At 37.3% G+C, this 24786-nt stretch overlaps 1 protein-coding gene across 2 annotated transcripts in view; it reads left to right on the forward strand.

Annotated features, from left to right (window-relative positions):
• DCDC1 (doublecortin domain containing 1) overlaps positions 1-24786 on the forward strand; it is a 484878-nt gene that overhangs the window by 276260 nt on the left and 183832 nt on the right. For both annotated transcript variants that reach the window (XM_060606272.3, XM_060606273.3), the window contains 3 exons: positions 2460-2520; positions 18515-18643; positions 19033-19190. In XM_060606272.3, the coding sequence (XP_060462255.3) occupies positions 2460-2520; positions 18515-18643; positions 19033-19190 (348 nt within the window). The remainder of the gene's footprint in view (positions 1-2459; positions 2521-18514; positions 18644-19032; positions 19191-24786) is intronic.

The following is a 24786-nucleotide window of genomic DNA, read 5'->3' on the forward strand; positions in this document are numbered from 1 at the left end:
AGCACCTCAGGAGAATTTGTATAGTATGAAACTATTTAGTGAATACATGATCACAGTTGTGTAAAAAACTGTGTTCATACCAAAGTTTTTTTTTTAAGTTTATTTATTTATTTTTGAAAGAGAGGCAGGGGCAGAAAGAGAGGGAGAGAGAGAATCCCAAGCAGGTTCCACACTGTCCGCCCAGAGTCTGACATGGGGCTCAAATTCACAAACCATGAGATCATGACCTGAGCCAAAATTGAGAGTCACATACTTAACTGACGGGGCCACCCAGGTGCCCCTCATATCAAAATGTTTTATAGGTCACTAAGATTATGCATCAAATTCTAATTAATGAGCCTATTTATTCCATTTTTTTAAAAAAATTAATGTTTATTTATTTTTGACAGAGAGAGAGAGAGAGACAGAGCATGAGCAGGGGAGGGTCAGAGAGAGAGGGAGACACAGAATCCGAAGCAGGCTCCAAACTCTGATCTGTCAACACAGAGCCCGACGTGGGGCTCAAACTCACAGACTGCGAGATCATGACCTGAGCCAAAGTCGGACGCTCAACCGACTGAGTCACCCAGGCGCCCCTGTTCTATTTTTAATCTTCAAGTAACACAAAGTAATTTGTGTCGTAGTTTTCCAATCTAATTGAGAAGATGTCCAGCTGAAAGTCGCATGCTCTGGGTTCTAGTACCTATTTGATACTACCTAGCTCTGTGATTTTTGATCAGCTCACCTCATTTCTCTGTATCTCACTTTATTCATCACTGTTCCCTTAAAATTCTCAATCTTTGTGTTATTGTCTTGGTTAATGAATATTATTATTATAATCATACATTTTAGTCCAGGACCCTAAGTCAATATATTTTTTTTTTAATTTTAGAGAGTGTGAGCAGGGGAGAGAGGAAGAGAGAGAATCTTAAGCAGACTCCGCACTTAGCAGGGAGAGTGATGCAGGGCTTGATCCCACAACCTGGCATCATGACCAGAGTCAAAATCAAGAGTCAGACTCTCAACTGACTGAGCCACCCAGGAGCTCCTGCCCAATTTTTTTTAAGCTTCTCTTTTCCTTTATCAATTACAAAATAAAAAGATCTCCAGAAAGACTAACACCCCTAATACCTTCCTCATCCCTACCCAAAGCTGAAATTGAGCAGCAATTTCATTTGCTGAAAGCCTGAGAATCGATTCTTGGCTTAGGGATCAGTTAGACCTTGAAAGGTGTTTCATAAGATAATTTTACCCAAGTTTTAAAATTCTTTGTATTTTCTCACATTCCTGTTCCTCTCTTCTCCATTCTAATTTCACTTTATTTTAATAGTGTCATGTTCTCTTCTAGTTTACCTAAATTTGACACCTGAGACTTATCCTTGCCTCCTCTTTCTAACCCCAACCCCATTTACTCTATCATCAAATCAGTTCTTCTTTTATAATAAGGATGTTGTCTTTCCTTCCCCCACTGCTCTCAACTCTTCTAGTTCAGTGTTTTTAAAAGTCTGGTCTGTAGACCACACCCATCCAAATTCCCTAGAGTTCTTATGATTGGAATCACTTGCAATACCTGTTAATGTAGCTTTTGTGGAGTGGGGGTCCAGACCTTCAGAATCAAAATTAAGGATAGGGGCTTGGAAACATTATTATCAAGTATCTATCTCAAAATGCCCAGGAATTCTTCACATTTTCTAACATAAATTGGATGTGAGCAAAAGATTAATGCATACTGAGCCAGTTTTGGACTGCTGCCTTGGCATGTTCTGCCCAGATCGTAAAGCGCCTTGCTTTAGAATACAGCATTACCTGACACCTCTTATTCCTAACCATTGATGTTTCTGTCAAAACTCAGAGGCAGTAGGAAAAGTCTTGTTTAACATCCCATTACACTTAATTTAATTCATTTGTCCTACCTTTGTAAGGTTTCTAAATATTAATGAATACATGATTAGTTAATTTAGGCCCGATTAGCTTCATCACATTTTAGTTTTTCTTTTTTTACTCAGATTTAGTTTAAAAAATATGATATTCCTTAATAAAATTCTCTGGTCATTTCCGAAACAGGTGTCTGATGTTCCTAATTTTCCATGGTATCCTTTTCCATCCCCTCCTCTTAATCCTTATACTTACTTATACTTACTTTTTTTCTGTCTTATAGAGAGAGGATCTCTTTTGGAAACAGAAATTTCTAGAATATTTTTATTGATTCTATTTATTCTCTAAAACTCTTAATCGCTGTTGCCCTGGGTAATTCACACAGCACTGCCACCACCACCACTCCTTTGGGTACCAAAGACATTGACTGTCTTAGGGAAGGAAGTTTTCAGTTGGTGAGGTAGCAGTGATGATAGTAGAATGAATGGGAGAATGGGCAGTCCTCTTCCTGCCTGGATATGGAAAACGATCCTTTCATTTGAAACCTACAGAATGTTTCAGTGTGGAGAAAAGTTGTCAGTGTCTAAATTACATTTTTATTACAGACATAAAGGAGATAATTCTCAGAAGTGGGTGTTTGGAACTGACAGCTGCATTTATTCTAAGGTAAGGACTTTGTAAGTCACAGCTTTTATTCTTAAAATTTTCTGTTCTCAGGTTCTTATAAATGCAGTGCCTATTGTTAAGACCAAGAAATGCTTTTTCTGCACAACGATTTCCCTGTGCCCAGAAGTTTAGAATATAACTTAACTCAATACTTTCCTGTGAGGTTTTGTTTGACTTTAAATTACAAGTTTTCCAAAACCAAAATAATTCTTTCCAATCCATCACTATGATACAACCCAGCATTTCAGGGCACCGTTTTTTTTTTCTTCCTATTATTTTTAAAACTTTTTTTAAAAATGTTTATTTTTGAGAGAGAAAGAGAGAGAGAGCAGGGCAGGAGCAGAGAGAGAGGGAGACACAGAATTCGAAGCAGGCTCCAGGTTCTGAGCTGCCAGCACAGAGCCCAATGTGGGGCTCGAACTCATAGTCGGAGAGATCATGAGCTGAGCTGAGGTCGGACGCTCAACCGACTGAGCCACCTAAGTGTCCCTCTATTATTTTTAGATTTAGTTTAATTTATTTTTTTATTGAGGTATAATTGACATATAACATTGCATAAGTTTACACATGTTGATTTATTACTTTATATATTGCAAAATGATTTTCATAGCATTTGCTAACACCTCTATTACATCACATAATTATCATGCTTTTTTGTGGAAATTAACTCTTTTAAAAACTTTCAAGTATGTAATACATTATTGTTGACTATAATCACTACGCTATGCATTAGGTCTCCAGAAATTATTGATTTAATAGTTGCAAATTTGCACTGGTAAATATCATCTCAATTCTCTCGCCCTCTCACCACCATTCCTTTCTCTGCTTCTGAGTTCTGCTTTTTTAGATTCCACATATAAGTGATATCATGCAGTGTTTGTCTTTGACTAATCTCACTTAGCATAATGGCCTCAAGGTCCATCCATATCAGCAAATGGCAGGATTTTCTTCTCTCTTGCGGCTGATGAATATTCCATTGCATATATCACATCTTTATCCATTCATCAGTTGGCACTTAGGTTGCTTCCATATCTTGGCGATTGTGACTAACGCCGCAGTAGACATGGGAGTGCAGGTATCTTTTCAATATCCACATCAGTTTTCTTATTAAAGTGAGGAGATTGGCACTTTGGAAAACTGGCAACAACTACTAAAGTTGAACATGTCTGTACAACCTAGTAATTCCGTACTAGTTTAATGCTAAAGAGAAATAACTACATATCTTAAGGAAAAGATATTTACTAAAATGTTAATAGCAGTGCTAATTGTAGTAGTCTCAGCATAGAGATTATGGAAATTGATTTAGCAATTGAATAAGTGGATAAATTGTGATATGTATATATATATATATATATATATATATATATATATATATATATATATTCATTCTATGGAATAATATAGAGCAGAGTTGGACAACTTCTGTAAAGGGCCAGATACTAAATATATGGGGCTTTGTGAGCCATATGATCCCTGTTCCAACTTCTCAACCCTGCCTTTGTAGCATGAAAGCAGCCATAGACAAGATGTAAATAAATGGTGTGTTTCTGTTTCAATTAAATTTTATTTACAGAAACAGGTGGTCAGTTAGATTTGGATCATGGGCCTTAGTTTTCTGACTCTGGAGGATAGCAATGCCTATCAACAAACTGTAATTACCCGTAACAACGTATATGAATACCACAAATACAATGATTTACAAAGAAGCCAGATATAAGAGAATGCTAGCTGGGTAATTGCAGTTATTTAAACTTTAATGCCAAGCAAAACAACAAATCTTCAGGTGTGTTGTGATGTTCCCTTTCTTGACCTAGGTGAGAAATTAAACAGGTATTCACAATGTGAAATGGATTGAATTGTATACTTATGATTTACGTACTCTTCTGTAGGTATATTTACATAAAAATTTGCTTTAATAAAATGAAGATAGTGGCCTTCAGTTCTCAAGATTTTCTTCCTTGTCTATGATTCCAAGCCTAAATGAAATGTTAGTTAATCATCAATATTTAAGGAAGGCAAAAATTACATTAATCACATGGTATTTGTTAGTGTTTGCCTTAGGATCCGACCATTTTGATTTCAGAAATGCTAAATTACTTAGATGAATGAAACTGGACATACATCGGGTATTAATTTTTTAGGGCTGCTGTAACAAAGTACCATAAACTGGGTGGCTTAAGCAACTGTATTCTCTCCGGTTCTTGAGGCTAGAAGTCGGAAATCAAGGTGCCAGCAGCACTGTGCTCCACTTGAATCCCCTTGGGGAGGATTCTTCCTGGCCCCTTCCACTGACTGGCAGTCCTGGACGTTCCTTGACCGTGGTAGCATAACTCCAATCTCTGCCTCCATCTTCACACGGCCATCTCCCTCTGCATCTGAATCTTCACATTGCATTTTCCTCCTTGTGGGTGTCTCTGTCCAAATTTTTCTCTTCTCAGGACACTAGTCATTTTGGCTTAGGGCCCACCCAAAAGCCCTAATATTAATTTGATTGCATCTGCAGAGACCTTATTTCCAAATAAGGTCACATTCACGGTTATCAAGGATTAGGCTTCAGTCTACTTTTGAGGGGACACAATTCAACTTATAACACAGGGCATGTCAGTTATCAATGTATTCCCTCTCTGTTCCATATCTACCATTTATTACCAGGCACCTGCCTCAGGCAGCTTCACAGCAGAGGACTGCCAGTGGGGTACCTTCTTATTAATGGTTTCCTTGAGCATGTTCTTCATGGGTGGCTCTATAGTGGAGTGTCATCAGCTAGGCACCTCCCTGTGGACAGCTTCCCTTGGAGCTCCAAAGGCTGCTGAAATCTGTGGATGAACTTACTCAGGGATTATTCACCATCTAGTGAGCCATTGTTGTGCTCTTTTCTATGTGGTTTGGATGTCAGCCGTGGCCAGACCTCTTCCTTGGACATTCTATCTCAGGCCCTGCAGTACTGGCTGCTCCCTTTATCTGCTATTCATATATTCTTTAGTGTTCTCTTAAACTCTTATTAGCCAATTTCCTGACTCTCTAATAACCTGCTACTAATTGTTTATATTAAACTTGTTCCTGTTCAAATTACAATGTAGTTTATATCTCCTTATTGGACCCGGACTGGTAAAAATAATAGCTTTATTTCTCTAGTGTTCTAGAATTATGTATTTGAGCCATTATTTCCTGACCTGACCTGCAACATTTCAGAAATTTAGAGAGTTTGATACAATTTAAATTTGAAAAGTAAGATAATAGCATTTCCTTGAGTAGTTATTTGTTGGCACACTGGTTAAAACTCCAGCCTACTCACTACTCAACCAGGCCTATACACTTTTAGCTCTGTTCCTAAGCAGGGAATTTGACATAGGCATCAACTGTCAAACCATTTTAAAAATAACCTTTATCTAACTTCATGCAGAGTTTCACCCTAGCTATCCCCTTGTCCTGTTTCTGACTCCACTACATTCCTGAGTCAGAGTGAAGCTCTATGTTAGTGCAGAGGGAGTCACAGGAAGACCAAAACTAATTCATCTTTGTAAAAATAAAAAGTAGAATTTTGAGACTGTACTAAAATATCCCTTTAGCTCTTTGGCCTGTACCCTCACATGAGGACTTTATTCTGAGATATAGCTAGACAGAGCTGACTCCTAGTATCCAAGAACATAACTCTATCCTATATAAGTATTGACCTTCCCACCAACAGACACAGAAGAACAGGACCAAGGCTTATGTGTATGTTTTTCTTTTCTCTTCCCAAATTCAGGTACATAAATATCCAGTTTTACTCTGCTCTCTTTTTTACCTTTCCCTTTCTTATAATTTATAATTTTCTAATTATTCTCAACTGTATATTGGTAGCTAGCAAATAATTCATGCTTTTGTGTTTCAAACACAATTATTATTTAAAAAAATTTTTTTTTAACGTTTATTTATTTTTGAGACAGAGAGAGACAGAGCACGAATGGGGGAGGGACAGAGAGAGAGGGAGACACAGAATCCGAAGCAGGCTCCAGGCTCCGAGCCATCAGCCCAGAGCCTGACACGGGGCTTGAACTCACGGACCGCGAGATCGTGACCTGAGCTGAAGTCGGACGCTCAACCGACTGAGCCACCCAGGCGCCCCTCAAACACAATTATTTTTTTTTTTTTTTTTAATTTTTTAATATATGAAATTTACTGTCAAATTGGTTTCCATACAACACCCAGTGCTCATCCCAAAAGGTGCCCTCCTCAATACCCATCACCCACCCTGCCCTCCCTCCCACCCCCCATCAACCCTCAGTTTGTTCTCAGTTTTTAACAGTCTCTTATGCTTTGGCTCTCTCCCACTCTAGCCTCTTTTTTTTTTTTTTTTTTTCCTTCCCCTCCCCCATGGGTTTCTGTTATGTTTCTCAGGATCCACATAAGAGTGAAACCATATGGTATCTGTCTTTCTCTGTATGGCTTATTTCACTTAGCATCACACTCTCCAGTTCCATCCATGTTGCTACAAAAGGCCATATTTCATTTTTTCTCATTGCCACGTACTATTCCATTGTGTATATAAACCACAATTTCCTTATCCATTCATCAGTTGATGGACATTTAGGCTCTTTCCATAATTTGGCTATTGTTGAGAGTGCCGCTATAAACATTGGGGTACAGGTGCCCCTATGCATCAGTACTCCTGTATCCCTTGGATAAATTCCTAGCAGTGCTATTGCTGGGTCATAGGGTAGGTCTATTTTTAATTTTCTGAGGAACCTCCACACTGCTTTCCAGAGCGGCTGCACCAATTTGCATTCCCACCAACAGTGCAAGAGGGTTCCTGTTTCTCCACATCCTCTCCAGCATCTGTAGTCTCCTGATTTCTTCATTTTGGCCACTCTGACTGGCGTGAGGTGATATCTGAGTGTGGTTTTGATTTGTATTTCCCTGATAAGGAGCGACGTTGAACATCTTTTCATGTGCCTGTTGGCCATCCGGATGTCTTCTTTAGAGAAGTGTCTATTCATGTTTTCTGCCCATTTCTTCACTGGGTTATTTGTTTTTCGGGTGTGGAGTTTGATGAGCTCTTTATAGATTTTGGATACTAGCCCTTTGTCCGATGTGTCATTTGCAAATATCTTTTCCCATTCCGTTGGTTGCCTTTTAGTTTTGTTGGTTGTTTCCTTTGCTGTGCAGAAGCTTTTTATCTTCATAAGGTCCCAGTAATTCACTTTTGCTTTTAATTCCCTTGCCTTTGGGGATGTGCCGAGTAAGAGATTGCTACGGCTGAGGTCAGAGAGGTCTTTTCCTGCTTTCTCCTCTAAGGTTTTGATGGTTTCCTGTCTCACATTCAGGTCCTTTATCCATTTTGAGTTTATTTTTGTGAATGGTGTGAGAAAGTGGTCTAGTTTCAACCTTCTGCATGTTGCTGTCCAGTTCTCCCAGCACCATTTGTTAAAGAGACTGTCTTTTTTCCATTGGATGTTCTTTCCTGCTTTGTCAAAGATGAGTTGGCCATACGTTTGTGGGTCTAGTTCTGGGGTTTCTATTCTATTCCATTGGTCTATGTGTCTGTTTTTATGCCAATACCATGCTGACTTGATGATGACAGCTTTGTAGTAGAGGCTAAAGTCTGGGATTGTGATGCCTCCTGCTTTGGTCTTCTTCTTCAAAATTACTTTGGCTATTCGGGGCCTTTTGTGGTTCCATATGAATTTTAGGATTGCTTGTTCTAGTTTCGAGAAGAATGCTGGTGCAATTTTGATTGGGATTGCATTGAATGTGTAGATAGCTTTGGGTAGTATTGACATTTTGACAATATTTATTCTTCCAATCCATGAGCAGGGAATGTCTTTCCATTTCTTTATATCTTCTTCAATTACCTGCATAAGCTTTCTATAGTTTTCAGCATACAGATCTTTTACATCTTTGGTTAGATTTATTCCTAGGTATTTTATGCTTCTTGGTGCAATTGTGAATGGGATCAGTTTCTTCATTTGTCTTTCTGTTGCTTCATTGTTAGTGTATAAGAATGCAACTGATTTCTGCACATTGATTTTGTATCCTGCAACTTTGCTGAATTCATGTATCAGTTCTAGCAGACTTTTGGTGGAGTCTATCGGATTTTCCATGTATAATATCATGTCATCTGCAAAAAGCGAAAGCTTGACTTCATCTTTGCCAATTTTGATGCCTTTGATTTCCTTTTGTTGTCTGATTGCTGATGCTAGAACTTCCAGCACTATGTTAAACAAGAGCGGTGACAGTGGGCATCCCTGTCGTGTTCCTGATCTCAGGGAAAAAGCTCTCAGTTTTTCCCCGTTGAGGATGATGTTAGCTGTGGGCTTTTCATAAATGGCCTTTATGATCTTTAAGTATGTTCCTTCTATCCCGACTTTCTCAAGGGTTTTTATTAAGAAAGGGTGCTGGATTTTGTCAAAGGCCTTTTCTGCATCGATTGACAGGATCATATGGTTCTTCTCTTTTTTTTTGTTAATGTGATGTATCACGTTGATCGATTTGCGAATGTTGAACCAGCCCTGCATCCCAGGAATGAATCCCACTTGATCATGGTGAAGAATTCTTTTTATATGCTGTTGAATTCGATTTGCTAGTATCTTATTAAGAATTTTTGCATCCATATTCATCAGGGATATTGGCCTGTAGTTCTCTTTTTTTACTGGGTCTCTGTCTGGTTTAGGAATCAAAGTAATACTGGCTTCATAGAATGAGTCTGGAAGTTTTCCTTCCCTTTCTATTTCTTGGAATAGCTTGAGAAGGATAGGTATTATCTCTGCTTTAAATGTCTGGTAGAACTCCCCTGGGAAGCCATCTGGTCCTGGACTCTTATTTGTTGGGAGATTTTTGATAACCGATTCAATTTCTTCGCTGGTTATGGGTCTGTTCAAGCTTTCTATATCCTCCTGATTGAGTTTTGGAAGCGTGTGGGTGTTTAGAAATTTGTCCATTTCTTCCAGGTTGTCCAATTTGCTGGCATATAATTTTTCATAGTATTCCCTGATAATTGTTTGTATCTCTGAGGGATTGGTTGTAATCATTCCATTTTCATTCATGATTTTATCTATTTGGGTCATCTCCCTTTTCTTTTTGAGAAGCCTGGCTAGAGGTTTGTCAATTTTGTTTATTTTTTCAAAAAACCAACTCTTGGTTTCGTTGATCTGCTCTACAGTTTTTTTAGATTCTATATTGTTTATTTCTGCTCTGATCTTTATTATTTCTCTTCTTCTGCTGGGTTTAGGCTGCCTTTGCTGTTCTGCTTCTATTTCCTTTAGGTGTGCTGTTAGATTTTGTATTTGGGATTTTTCTTGTTTCTTGAGATAGGCCTGGATTGCAATGTATTTTCCTCTCAGGACTGCCTTCGCTGCATCCCAAAGCGTTTGGATTGTTGTATTTTCATTTTCGTTTGTTTCCATATATGTTTTAATTTCTTCTCTAATTGCCTGGTTGACCCACTCATTCGTTAGTAGGGTGTTCTTTAACCTCCATGCTTTTGGAGGTTTTCCAGACTTTTTCCTGTGGTTGATTTCAAGCTTCATAGCATTGTGGTCTGAAAGTATGCATGGTATAATTTCAATTCTTGTAAACTTATGAAGGGCTGTTTTGTGACCCAGTATATGATCTATCTTGGAGAATGTTCCATGTGCACTCGAGAAGAAAGTATATTCTGTTGCTTTGGGATGCAGAGTTCTAAATATATCTGTCAAGTCCATCTGATCCAATGTATCATTCAGGGCCCTTGTTTCTTTATTGACTGTGTGTCTAGATGATCTATCCATTTCTGTAAGTGGGGTGTTAAAGTCCCCTGCAATGACCACATTCTTATCAATAAGGTTGCTTATGTTTATGAGTAATTGTTGTATATATCTGGGGGCTCGGGTATTTGGCGCATAGACATTTATAATAGTTAGCTCTTCCTGGTGGATAGACCCTGTGATTATTATATAATGCCCTTCTTCATCTCTTGTTACAGCCTTTAATTTAAAGTCTAGTTTGTCTGATATAAGTATGGCTACTCCAGCTTTCTTTTGGCTTCCAGGAGCATGATAAATAGTTCTCCATCCCCTCACTCTCAATCTAAAGGTGTCCCCAGATCTAAAATGAGTCTCTTGTAGACAGCAAATAGATGGGTCTTGCTTTTTTATCCATTCTGATACCCTATGTCTTTTAGTTGGCGCATTTAATCCATTTACATTCAGTGTTATTATAGAAAGATACGGGTTTAGAGTCATTGTGATGTCTGTATGTTTTATGCTTGTAGTGATGTCTCTGGTACTTTGTCTCACAGGATCCCCCTTAGGATCTCTTGTAGGGCTGGTTTCGTGGTGACAAATTCCTTCAGTTTTTGTTTGTTTGGGAAGACCTTTATCTCTCCTTCTATTCTAAATGACAGACTTGCTGGATAAAGGATTCTCGGCTGCATATTTTTTCTGTTTAGCACACTGTAGATATCGTGCCAAGCCTTTCTGGCCTGCCAAGTTTCAAAGGAGAGATCAGTCACGAGTCTTATAGGTCTCCCTTTATATGTGAGGGCACGTTTATCCCTTGCTGCTTTCAGAATTTTCTCTTTATCCTTGTATTTTGCCAGTTTCACTATGATATGTCGTGCAGAAGATCGATTCAAGTTACGTCTGAAGGGAGTTCTCTGTGCCTCTTGGATTTCAATGCCTTTTTCCTTCCCCAGTTCAGGGAAGTTCTCAGCTATAATTTGTTCAAGTACCCCTTCAGCACCTTTCCCTCTCTCTTCCTCCTCTGGGATACCAATTATGCGTATATTATTTTTTTTTAGTGTATCACTTAGTTCTCTAATTTTCCCCTCATACTCCTGGATTTTTTTATCTCTCTTTCTTTCAGCTTCCTCTTTCTCCATAACTTTATCTTCTAGTTCACCTATTCTCTCCTCTGCCTCTTCAAGCCGAGCCATCGTGGATTCCATTTTGTTTTGCATTTCGTTTAAAGCGTTTTTCAACTCCTCGTGACTGTTCCTTAGTCCCTCGATCTTTGTGGCAAGAGATTCTCTGCTGTCCTGTATACTGTTTTCAAGCCCAGCGATTAATTTTATGACTATTATTCTAAATTCACTTTCTGTTATATTATTTAAATCCTTTTTGATCAGTTCATTAGCTGTTGTTATTTCCTGGAGATTCTTCTGAGGGGAATTCTTCCGTTTGGTCATTTTGGAGAGTCCCTTGCGTGGTGGGGACCTGCAGTGCACTTCCCCTGTGCTGTGGTGTATAACTGGAGTTAGTGGGCGGGGCCGCAGTCCGACCCGATGTCTGCCCCCAGCCCACTGCTGGGGCCACAGTCAGACTGGTGTGTGCCTTCTCTTCCCCTCTCCTAGGGGCGGGATTCACTGTGGGGTGGCGTGTCCCGTCTGGGCTACTTGCACACTGCCAGGCTTGTGTTGCTGGGGATCTGGCGTATTAGCTGGGGTGGGTAGGCAAGGTGCACGGGGGCTGGAGGGGCAGGCTTAGCTCGCTTCTCCTTAGGTGATCCACTTCAGGAGGAGCCCTGTGGCAGCGGGAGGGAGTCAGATCCGCTGCCGGAGGTTTGGCTCCGCAGAAGCACAGAGTTGGGTGTTTGCGCGGAGCGAGCAAGTTCCCTGGCAGGAACTGGTTCCCTTTGGGATTTTGGCTGGGGGATGGGCGGGGGAGATGGCGCTGGCGCCTTTGTTCCCCGCCAAGCTGAGCTCTGCCGTCCGGGGGCTCGGCAGCTCTCCCTCCCTTTGTCCTCCAGCCTTCCCGCTTTCCGAGCAGAGCTGTTAACTTATGACCTCCCAGACGCTAAGTCGCGCTTGCTGTGGGAACACAGTCTGTCCGGCCCCTCCGCTTTTGCCAGCCAGACTCGGGGGCTCCGCTTGGCCGGCGAGCCGCCCCTCCGCCCCGGCTCCCTCCCGCCAGTCCGTGGAGCGCGCACCGCCTCGCCGCCCTTCCTACCCTCTTCCGTGGGCCTCTCGTCTGCGCTTGACTCCGGAGACTCCCTTCTGCTAATCCTCTGGCGGTTTTCTGGGTTCTTTAGGCAGGTGTAGGTGGAATCTAAGTGATCGGCAGGACGCGCTGTGAGCCCCGCGTCCTCCTACGCCGCCATCTTCCGGAACCTCAAACACAATTATTTTTAAGAGGATTTTGATTCTAAAAATTTTAATGTTCCATTCCCAAACACAATTGCTGAATTTTTGTTACAATTCACAGAGCAAAACTATTAATGAGGAATTTTATTCTTTTAGAGGCTTAGAAATTTTGATTAGATCTAAATTTAGTCACATCCAAAATTATATCCATCTAGTTAAGGCTAAAATGGAGATTAATTTGATAATTATTTGCGGCTGGATCATAAATGGAGCTCTTTCCATTTATTTAAAAAAGAAGACAGAATTACTTTAGGATATTAATAACTAATTTTGGTTCCACCACTTATTAGTTGTGTGGCATTATACAAGTCATTTAGCCTTTTGCAAGCTTCACATTGTCTGTCTGCAAAATGGAGACATTAATGCTAACATTTTGAGTATTTGGCTCAGATTCTGGCCTATCAATAGATTCTGGCATATTGATTCCAGCTAATTGATAATTTGTAACTAGTAATGATAATAATGACCAAATTTAAATATAATATTGTATTTTGTTATATTGTTTTTATTTGGATGAGTTTTGTTCTTCCTTTTTGATTTGTTTTTAAAGTTAACTATTCCTCTATTCATTTGTGAAAAGGTAAAGTTGGATTACTTCCTTTATACAGTCTACCAGTTTCAGCTAAATTAAGGATTTAAACTTAAACATGGAACCATAAATATCTAAAAGAAAACCTGGATTAAAGCATCTAACTCAGACTAGTGGCGAGTAGACCTCTCCACAAGCATGCAAACAAAGACAGAATCCATAAAGGAAAAGACTGATGGCTTTGAGTATATAAGAATTGAAAAATTCCTAACCTAAAATAGCATAAAGGAAGAACAAATAAGGAAATATGACAATAGGAAAAAGTTTTGCAATATAAATGTCAGAGATAGGATAGTACCCTTAATATATAATAAGCCTGATAAAACAGTAGAAGAGGATACACACTTCGATAGAAATATAGGTAAAGGACAGGAAAAGAAAATACATGACAAAACAAAGATTAGAAGAGCCAAACCAAATAAAAAAGTTCAGCCTCAAACTAGAACTTCTAACTAGATTTTAAAGCAATGTAAAACAACGAGACAGTATTTTCTCCCTATTAAATATTGGTAGATGTTAAAACTAGGAATATCCAACGTTGATGGAAATGTGAGAAAACAAGTAGGCACATTTCCTTTTTTTTTGTATTTATACTTGTTGGAATTTTTTGGTATTTTGTTTGCATTAGTTATCTATTGCTGTGTGACAAATTACCTTCAAACTTAGTAACTTAAAACAATAAATATTTATTATCTCGGTTTCTGAGGTCCAGGAACCGGGGAGTGGATTAGCTGGATAGTTCTAACCCAAAGTCTTTCATGAAGCTGTGGTCACAGTGTCAACAAGGACTGCAGTTATCTGAGACTTGACTAGGCTGGAAGATCTGCTTTGAAGCATACTTACTCTATAGACAAGAGCCTTCAGTGCCTTGGTATCTGGGCTTCTCCAAAGTGCTGTCCACAACCTCAGCTAGTGATCAAAGAGAGCAAGAGAGAACAGGAGAACAAAATGGAAGCTGCACTGTCTCTCATAACCTAATATCAGAAGTGATGTAACAACACTTCTGGCACCTTTATGGGGCCACATATACGGATCCTGCTATATAATGTGGAAGGGACCACACAAGGGTATGAACACTAAGAGGCAGGGGACACTGGGTGCTATCTAAGAGACTAGGATATTTCTGAGGGTCAGGTTAGCAATATTTATCAAAATCCATAAAAATAAATACTCCTTTTGACACAGAAATCCCCCTTACAACAACTTACCCCAAGGAATTAATCAAAAGTATGTACCACAATATATCTTTAAGGGTATTTATTAGAGCTTTGTGTATAATAGTGAAAATTGAAAACAGGTAATCAACGGTGAGATTGTATAAATATATTATGGTATGTCTTTATTATGGATACTATATATTGGTATTACAAATAATGTGGAATAATTTAGGATGATAGATAAAAATGCTAATCTTGAGAAAAATCAGATAAGAGAACATTTATTTGTATTGTATTGAAGATTGTGTGTATATGTAGAAACAAAACTGGAAGTTTATACATAAAACAGGTGGTAGGAGGATGAATAATTATTTTCTTTCAGTTTCTCTGTGTCTTCTAAGTTTTCTATAGAAAGCATTTGTAGTCAGGAAGCACTTTTTGAAAATATGCCTGATCATGTACTGACCAAGAGGAGATAAGAGTGTCTAGAGTTTAAAACATTTCAGGTGAGATTCTGTAGCCCTGCTTGCTGTATTTTTCATGAGGAGATAAATATTACTATGGAGGCCCAAGTTAGGTCAAATATGTAGACTTTCTAATGTACATAGAACAAACATCTTGGAGTGATGAAGAGGATTCCCCAGCCCTGTTAGGTTAAAAAAAAATCTCACAAGTAGATGGGATCCTTTTTAGCAACCAGAGAGTTGTCACTGTATCCTGAGGGGGATTTTGGTCCATGCGAAATTCTGAGCAGATTTGTACTTGGTTTTCAGTAGAAAACTTCTCTCTCAAGGAAGTAGAACTTACAGTCACAAGGCCGATAAATAGTCCAGCTGGAATTTGAAGCCAGAATAGTACAGTACTGTTAATCAGTATATACTGGGAGTACTATTTCAAGTTTTTAAAGTGGAAATGATTGATCAAAGATATGTTACTGAATATGTTATTACTATACAAATTACTGAAATTTATCTTCTGGTGGTAAAAGTGGATTAGAATGATAAGAATGTAATGAAGCCCAAAGGGCCGAAGGACTTGGAAAATAGTGAGGGTTGACATTAGACATCAATTTGGAGTGATGTGCAGATGCACTAGAAAGGGGAAAATCAAAAGATCAGGCTGTCGACTCCCTAGAAGAGAAGTCCAGATTTTGGAGAAGGGAGTTGTTTATACTGGTGGCCTGAATATTGAACTGGTAGGTGCCTGGTTGGAGATCAAGATAACTTGGTCTTGGAAGTAGAAGAATACTAAAGAACTATAGTATCAAATGTCAGAACAGTCATTACCTGGGGTGGGGATAGTTTAGAATGATTCCAAAGGGAAAATGCCAGAAAAATTTGTAAAACTCTCCAAATGCATGGTAGGAGGATAAATAATAGAACTTGTCTGTGTTACTTGGGTATGTCTGCCACCTTTGCTTGACTGTCAACTCCAGGGAGCAAAGCACATGACATTTTTTTTTTCCTTTTTTTGGTTGGTCTTTGCTTCTGCTATGCCTAGCAGAATATTCAGACACATCATGGCTCTACCTTTTGGGCACTGCCTCATCCATCTCATTTGATATAGATTGAAATTTCCCATGTTCCAGGTATGCCTTATTCCAATAAGAGGGAAATATACCTTAAAAGTAAACTTAGATGAAATATCTTTACCTCTGTTAGAGGATGCAAGACCTGAAACTACTATCAGAATATAAGGGATTTACAACTGTCAGAATCAGAGTCTTGTCACTTACATGTGTTTGTTGGCCATTTGCATATCTTCTTTGGAGAATTATCCTCTACTCAGATCGTTTGCTAATATTTTGGTTATTTATCTTTTTTACTGAGCTGTAAGAGTTCTTTATATATTCAGTATATACACCCCTTATTGGATATATGATTTGCAAATATTTTCTCCCATGCTGTAGGTTGTCTTTTCATTTTTGATGACATTGTAGCACAAACTGTTAAAATTTGATGTAGTATAATTTATCTATTTTTCTTTTGTCACTTATAATTTGGTGGAGTCTCTTACATTTTTTAATAGACTTTATTTTTTAGAGCAGCTTTAAGTTCACAGCAAAAATGAATGGAAAGTACAAAGAGTTCTCATATACACCAATTCTCCATACATGTACAACCTCCCCCACTATCAACATCCCCCATAGAGTGGTGATTTATTATAGTTGATGAATCTACATTGACACATTATGACTCAAAATCCATAGTTTACATTAGGGTCCACTCATACTGTTGTATATCCTATGGGTTTGGATAAATGTATAATGACATTCATCCACCATTATAGTATCATGCAGAACTGTTTCACTGCCCTAAAAATTCTCTGTGCTCTGCCCATTCATCCTTCCCTCTCTCCTAACCCCTGGCAAGTGCTGATCTTTTTTCCCACTGTGTCCACAGTTTTGCCTTTTTCAGAATGTCATGTTGTTGGAATCATACAATATGTAGCCTTTTCTGGTTGGCTTCTTTCACTCAGTAATATGCATTTAAGATTCTGGAGCCCCTTACATTTTTAACATGCATATTTACTTATAGATTTTCTGAAAAAAAGTTTAAGGTTGTTCAATATCTCTTTTACCAGAATAATATAAGGACTTTAGTGCCCGTTAATTATCTTCTGAACATCTCCTCATATTTTTTGTTAGAATTTTAGTTCTATACTTTAAAAAAGAAGTTTATATCATACTTGAGGCAACATTTCTAGGTTTTATGAGCTAGTAAACAAGCTGGATGACACTGAACAAGTTGTTTAACCTCGCTGTATCTGTTTCCTCATCTTTAAAATGAGCAAAATAATAGTACCTATTTCAAAGGGCTGTTGAGAGGATTAAAATGTAAATATATTGTCATGTGGAAATTATTTTGACGCCATAGTAGCCTCCAACTATGATCCTAGATAAACTATCATAGATCTCATGGAATAGAAAGGTGTGCAGACCAAATAAAATGCTCAGATCATAGTTTATTAAATCAATTTATTTTTTTAATGCTTATTTATTTTTGAGAGAGAGAACATAAGCAGTGGAGGGGTAGAGAGAGAGGGAGAGAGAGGATCCCAAACAGGCTCGACACCATCAGCACAGAGCCCAACGTGGGGCTGGAACTTACAAACTGTGAGATCATGAACTGAGCCGAAACCAAGAGTCGGATACTTAACTGACTGAGTCACCCAGGCACCCCTATTAAATCAATTTAAAATACAAAGCAAAATGTATGGGAAGAGAGGTAGGCTAGGTAAACATACTTAAGGTGTAAGTGGGTTGAAGGATCATCATACCTGAATCTCTGCAAAGTCGACATATCTATCTCTCTATTGCATCACCCTTCTCTGCTGCTGATGTGGTTACAAGGACCAGAGTGAAAATTTGAAGAAGCCCAACACACGAAAGGTGTCTGAGAAATGACACACACTTGCTCCATTCGAGAGCTTGTTGGCAAGTACACTTGGCCAATAGCTATGCTCCCCAGTTAGCCTGATGGGCAGCTGTGGATGTTATTTAGCTGAAAATCCAATATCAGAGTCAGCAATAGGTGGCCAATTAAAGATCTTTCAATTATTGTGTGTCTCATGTGCCTCATTTATATTTAGTGTTTCATAGGTATTTGTCGCTTCATTTGTTATTTAGCAAATCATAACTATTAAATCCCTATTTTGCTACCCCTTTCTATCTATGTTCATAGACTTATGCTCTAATGACTTTCTGTCTGATACTTCTCAGGTTACTAACTTATCTGTGCTTAATGCAGCTAATGAATTTCATCCATCCCATTTGTTTTCTTGTCTTCTAGAGCAGAATTGAATACTCCCAGTCAATACAGCAATTGCATATCTCATGTAGAAATAACTCAGTATATGTTAGATATTATTATTATATAAAATGGCTTTAATATTTTAATATTATCATCTATCTGAGAGTGAAGATTAGCATCCAGTTAAACTTGCTTAGATTAAACAACTAATTAGAAATCTTAATATTAAAGTTATTTGACTTGATTTTTTGATCTGAAATAGATAATAAAGTGCAGTTTATTAGTCAGACCTTTTTACTCTTAATCTAATTTATCCTCCCATAATTTCAGTTGTATAGATTATTGGCTGTTACTTACAAGGCTAGTATTATTTTTTATTTTTTTTCCTTTCCTACAGGCTTATCCTCAGTTTGTTCTGACCTACCTGGAGGAACTAAATGCACAAGTGGATGTGACCCAGACAGAGTATCACATTCACCATGGTGCCCGGACTAAAGCTCATCATGGTAGCAGCTTAGCAGAAGAGGTCAGTGTAGTGAGCCAGAGGCAAGACAGAAATAGATCTCTAAAATGTATTTTGAAAAGAGAAAATGTTCAAGTCGTTTTCAGGAGACAAACACAAATTCACATCTTAATGATAGTGATTGTTTAAAATCATACACATAATATAAATATCTATATGCATGTTTATATTTATATAAACATCCATATATGTTTACATAAACATTATTTTATTAAATAGTGGATGACCCACTAGCTTTTGTTGGGACTGCTGCCTTTTCTTCTGACCACATGCAAATGATTTCTGTGCTGAATGAGGCAGATTGGAGGAACCCTGAAAGTGTAAGGTTAAATTTGGGGCATATTTTCATTCAATGAAAATTACCTACATTATTCTTATATTTCATTTATTAGGTTCTGGAAAAAAGTGCCAGCATCCCTGGTCTGAAGCAACTGCCAGAGCCTTCAGACACCCATTTAATGCCAGAAGGTTCTCTTGGGGAGACAAGGCAGCTGACGGTGGCACTGGTGAGGAAACTGGAAGAGAAACATCCTAAGGCTTCTGCTCAGAGGTAGGGCACTGACAGAATGGAGCTTTATTGCTCAATGACATTCGATGTTTTCCTTCAGTTTCATGTAAGATTGATTTCTTGAAGATTATTGAAATACCTCAAAAGCCCTTTGGCTTTCAAGCACAGTAGTTTTCAGGTCGCATTTGATGAAGAGAGGTGACATTTATGCGTATTTCATTAAAGTTTGATGTATGGTATTGTTTATAAGAATACTTAGAGCTTCTGTCCTGGGATCTCACTAAAAGACTCTGAAATAACATAATTAAAGTGATACTGAATATATATCCAGTTGTGAAAATACCAAGAGGTCCTTGAGAACATCATACCCATAGACAATCCTTTTTGTGGTCCATGAGGAGTTTATTGCATTTAGACCTGAGGATAAGTGCACAATAGATGGTCTTAAGCAGTGATAATTTAACAGGTTGACATAATTTCTACAGAGTAAAACTAAGCAATGATTTTGCTAACCAACTGAAAATCACCCTTGGTTGGACAATTTCTCTGATTCTCTTTATTTAATTGGTAAACTAAAGTTTATGTTTAGTAGTAGTAGTAGTAGAATTATTGTTAATTGTGTTGGGTTACAACAAAATAATGTTATAAATTGCAATTTTAGTATAATAATTGTTGGAAATTAACTATTGTTGAAGTACTCTTAAAGGAGTAATATAATTCTTATTGTACTCACTGAAGTTCAAGAGAATTCCTAAGTTTAAATATTTTAATTGTAGATAGAAATGTTAGTTGCATGAAGAAAGAAAAAAAGTGACAACTTTTCATTTCTTTTTTTAAAAAAAAAATTCCAGCTTTGTTGAGTGAGATACAGTTGACATATAACATTGTATAAGTGTAAGGTGTGCAATATGACTTTTATTTCAATGAAAAGCTATCTTATATTCTTAAATTATATATTCCTGCCTCAGATTTTAACAGGAGGGAACATTTTTTCCTGATAACAACAGTGACTTTTCAATTTATTATCTCTTTGTTATTTAAAACTCACATTGGTTTTGTTGTAAGATAGTTCACAGATAAACAAAAGAAAAAAATTTAGGACCTTTCCGTATCATAGTCTGGGGATGTCCTGGACTGCAGGAAAACATAAGTTCTAGTTTTTATTCCTGCTACTTGCTTTTTAATCACATATAGGAATCTCAACTCTCTGACACCCTACAACACAACCACAAGACCTCAGCTATTTAGCCAGGCCACTCTGGTCCAGTCACTAGAATGTAAGTCCCTTGGGAGCAGTCTTTGAACTTTCCATGTAAAACAGAAACTCAGAGAAACCTGGGCCACTGGGGCCTTAAATATTGTTTTATAAGACCTCTGTTGGCCTATCTTTCTAGACTCACTTGGCAGCCATTTCTATTCTACGCTGTTTGAGAGCATGCTGGGGCTTGTCATTATCCTGGGTTCTACTCAAGGAGGCACAGGTTCCTTCTGCTCCCAGATTTCTGAAACCTATATGGGATTTCCGTGTATGTCTCCTCCTGGCCCTGGTCCTGGTGGGTCAGTGTGTCAGAATGCCAGTGATATGTATATAGTGTATACTATACTATATATATGTAGTATTAGGTAATGTGAGCCAAAAAAAACCCCACAAAACAAACAGAAAAACAAACAACAAAGCAGTTATTGTTAGTTAGCATAACACAAGACCTATTTGAGTTGTTAGAATTAATGTCTTTAAATTTCCAGGAATGTAGCAAGCACTCAATGAGTAGTCTTTGTGAAAATGGGCTGAAACCAAGGAGGGTAGAAACCAGTTTTTAATAGGGCTTATAGTTTGTGATTTTTGGTCAATAGGAATTGACTAACCATGTTTGGGATTTCATTTCATAAGAAAATTCCTGGGGCCCTTATTTTAGTGAGTATCCCTCAGGGTTTGTGTCTCAGGCTGCAGCAACTCTTCTAGCCCTCTTTTTTTTTTTTTTCTTAAAGCCACGGTTTTCCTCTCCACCCTGACAATTTACCATAATAGATGTAATTTCAGTTTCACTCCTCTTTCTGTTCCTTAACAAAGTTATTTTGAGTAGAAAGTAAGTACTTAGAGCAATTACTTTCCTCCCATTTTGGAAGGAATTGTTGGGCAAAATTAGAACATGGCTCTGAATTTGGCATATTGATTACTTTGGACCTTAGGTTGCCTGGTTAGGTTTACACACTGCCCAGCACATTGTATTATTGCATCTTTAAGAGAGAGCTTTACATTTTCTTGCTTTTATCAATGATAACTTTACAAAATACAGAATAAAATCATAACAAGAAGTAAAGGAATAATGTGAAATGATCTGTGTTGTGGAAACTGGAGAAAGAAGTAGAATTTTAGAACAAACACGTTAATGAGCAAATAATCTGAAGAAAGAACATGTATTTGAAAAGAATAAAAAGATATAGATATATAAATGTATGTATTTCCTTAGAAGTAGCCAAAGAAGGAGAGAACTGCAAGTAGCCAAATTTGGGGAAAGAGAGAGGTATCATAGTTAGTGGCAGCTAATATGTGAAAATGAAGGAAAACATTCAATTTTTAATAACATACACTGACTTTGCTGAAGTGCCTTATGTACATTATTGCCCAAGAACCTATGATGTATGTAAAACTGAGGTATTAATCTCTGTTTTACTGATAAGGAAATTGAGGGACAGAGAGATTAAGTTACTTCACTAAGGCCTTTCAACTAGTAATTTAAGGCAGGCCTATCTGAGCCCAAAATCTTTTTCTCAGTGTCTATATTATTCTGCCTACCCATTCATGTTCTTGTCTTGGTGATTATTCCAAATCTTTTAGCCTTTCAAATGGGGCCCATCATTTTGACTGGGTATCTTGGAAAGGGACCTTTAAATACAGTTTAGAAAGGGAATGATAAAAGATATGTCAATGTATGCACCTTTCAGTGAAGACTAAATAAGAGGTAGAAAATATTAAGGGAGACTGAACCCTTGACTTCTTGAATCCAACAGTCTAGATTTACTGATGATGTATAGATGCTTACACTTGAACGAATTAGAGATTTTTAAAAAATTTATGTCTAACAATGTGACTGTAACTTCTGTCATGATTAGCCAAGGTATTTCCCACTTTCAATGGTGATTCAGTTCAGCTTTGTATATACTAAATTTGGTGATAGGTAGCTAATAGCTGTTATTTGTTGAATAGTTATGATGTGTCAACTCCTATTGAAAGTACTTATTCTTCTAACACTGTGATAAATTTATTTAATTATTGTCATGATAATCTGATGGTGGAGGTACTCTTAAAATCCATGAAGATAAAGCAACTGAAGCTCAGAGTGATTTCATAATGTGCCCAGTCACATGGCTAGAGATAGGAGAGATGGGGTTCGAACCCGCAACCATTTGGATCCATAGACCATGCTCTTAACCACTGTTTTATTACTCATTCCTAGTTTCTTAGTAGTATTTATTCCAGTGATTTTTGTAACAGAATGTCATCATATTGAATAGTCATCTTAAGTTATTACTAAAATTTTATGCATTTACATCATAAAAATTTTATTGAACTATTGTCATTTTGATGGGTGCCTTATTTTGAATTATATCCTCAAAAAAACTATAACAATCACCACAAACACACAAACCAGGCTTTCCCATCTACAGAATCATTTAATTTAATTTACATTTCAAATACTTGTGGAAAGTAGTCTGATTATTGATCTTTTTTTTTTTGTTATGTGGAAAAAATTATTTTTCCTATTGAAGAAAAAGGAAAATCTCTTACTGTGTGAGGTCTTTAATCTGACGTTCTTAGTTTATAGCATATTATATTTTCTTGTTTGCTTTAGCAACACTTGAAATGTTTTCTCTTCCTCTATCAGTGAGATCTAGAAATGTAGTGGTCTTCTTGCTTGGATGAAGTGAGTTGTGTGTACATTTAATTCTAAGCTTGGTCCAAAATAAAATAAATGCCATATTCTGGCATCTTTAAGTGTCTGGAATGTGTTTGTTTACATTAGTTTATCCAATGGAGCCCTTTGCCTTATTCAAATTGAATAGGGGGTGGGGAAGGACTAGGACAGCCGACAAAGCACACTGACCCAGCTTGTCACCCAGTGACCTGTGAGAAGGAAATAATGAACTGTGAGTAGCTGTCATCTTAACTGTTTCTGACAGTTTGCCTTTGGGCACATCTGTGTTAGTTGCATTGGAAAGGCCTTTGTTCTTTTCCCACTAGTGACTTTGGGGAGCGCTGAGGGGTTTGCTAGCTACTGTACTCTTAAGCGGCCCCTTCCTTCCTAGGGAAGCAAGCAGCTGCCACCGATCACACTGACATTTCTCTTCATGACTCCACTTGGCATGTACTTCACTCTTTCAAAAGGAACATAAATTTAAAAGTTCTTTGATTGTTTTCATTTTAAGAATGTATTTCAATATCTCATGAGTTTTGATACTAACAACAAAGCAAGTTATAAAACATGTTTAGTATTATCCTCATTTTATATGGATAAAGGTAAAGATAAATTGATAGCTAACCAGATGGACAGGTGACTTGAAGGAAAATGTATCAAATTATTGACAGCTTTTATTGAGTTTTAAATTTTTATTTATTACTTTCCAAATTTCATTAACTGGTTATTATATTTGCAGTAGGACAAAAATCAACATATGTTATGAAAAGCATTTTTAATGTGGATGCTTTGGATACATGTTTTATTAGTAGAAATATTTAGACTAAAATAGGTAAAGATATGCTCTATTTTGTTTTATGTTTTCCACTGCTACTTTTAAAATAAATTTCCATCTAATAATTTAAACTTTTTAAATTATTGTAGTATTTACATTTTAAAGTTAATCTAGTGCATAAAATTGTTATAATCATTAGAAGATGTAATTTGATAAGAAACAGGTGTTTCTATCCCCTGGTTTCCTGAAATATCTCTACTATTTCAATCACAAAAAAAGCAGAACATTCTGAATAATGCATATCATACCCTAAGAGAATTGTTTAAATTAAAATCAAAGCTTCATTTATAAAATATGATTTCTGAATCAGTTTTAAAGCCTTATTTACATTTTTACAATTGCTACAAAATCAGTTCTTCTAGCATTATTAAGTCTGGCCACAATTGGCATGCGGTAAACACTGAGTATATGGTATTCACTTAATTGTATTTACCTTTCCAAGAGAATATAAATCCAAACTATACTGCATTGGTCAATTTTTATAAGGCCTTTTTTTCTCCATGAGAGAATAGAAGAAATGAAGCTTGAAAGAAATGACATGTTTTTTCTGCATTCAAGGGTTTTTCTCTCAGTAACAGTTTTGAGATGCACTAACTAATGGAACTATATTATAGTCTCCTGCTTTTCAAAGAAAAGTAAATTAATGATAATGAGAAGTTCTTTAAGCAGACAAATGATGATCATGTCTATATAATTATAAATTGTGAAAAACCACATATTAAAAATTGAAAGTCATATTCTGGTTTTCTTGAGTATTCAATAGCATATGGTTTATTTTTCTGTTAAATAATTTTTGTAGTTCTGCATATAGTTGATGATCTTCTGACTAGAACATTCTTCTCATTGTGTACATCATATATCAACACAGTTTTTGTGGAGACAGTGA

This window comes from Panthera onca, chromosome D1 (genome assembly GCF_046562875.1).
Source record: "Panthera onca isolate mPanOnc1 chromosome D1, mPanOnc1 haplotype 2, whole genome shotgun sequence".
Lineage (NCBI taxonomy): Eukaryota > Metazoa > Chordata > Mammalia > Carnivora > Felidae > Panthera > Panthera onca.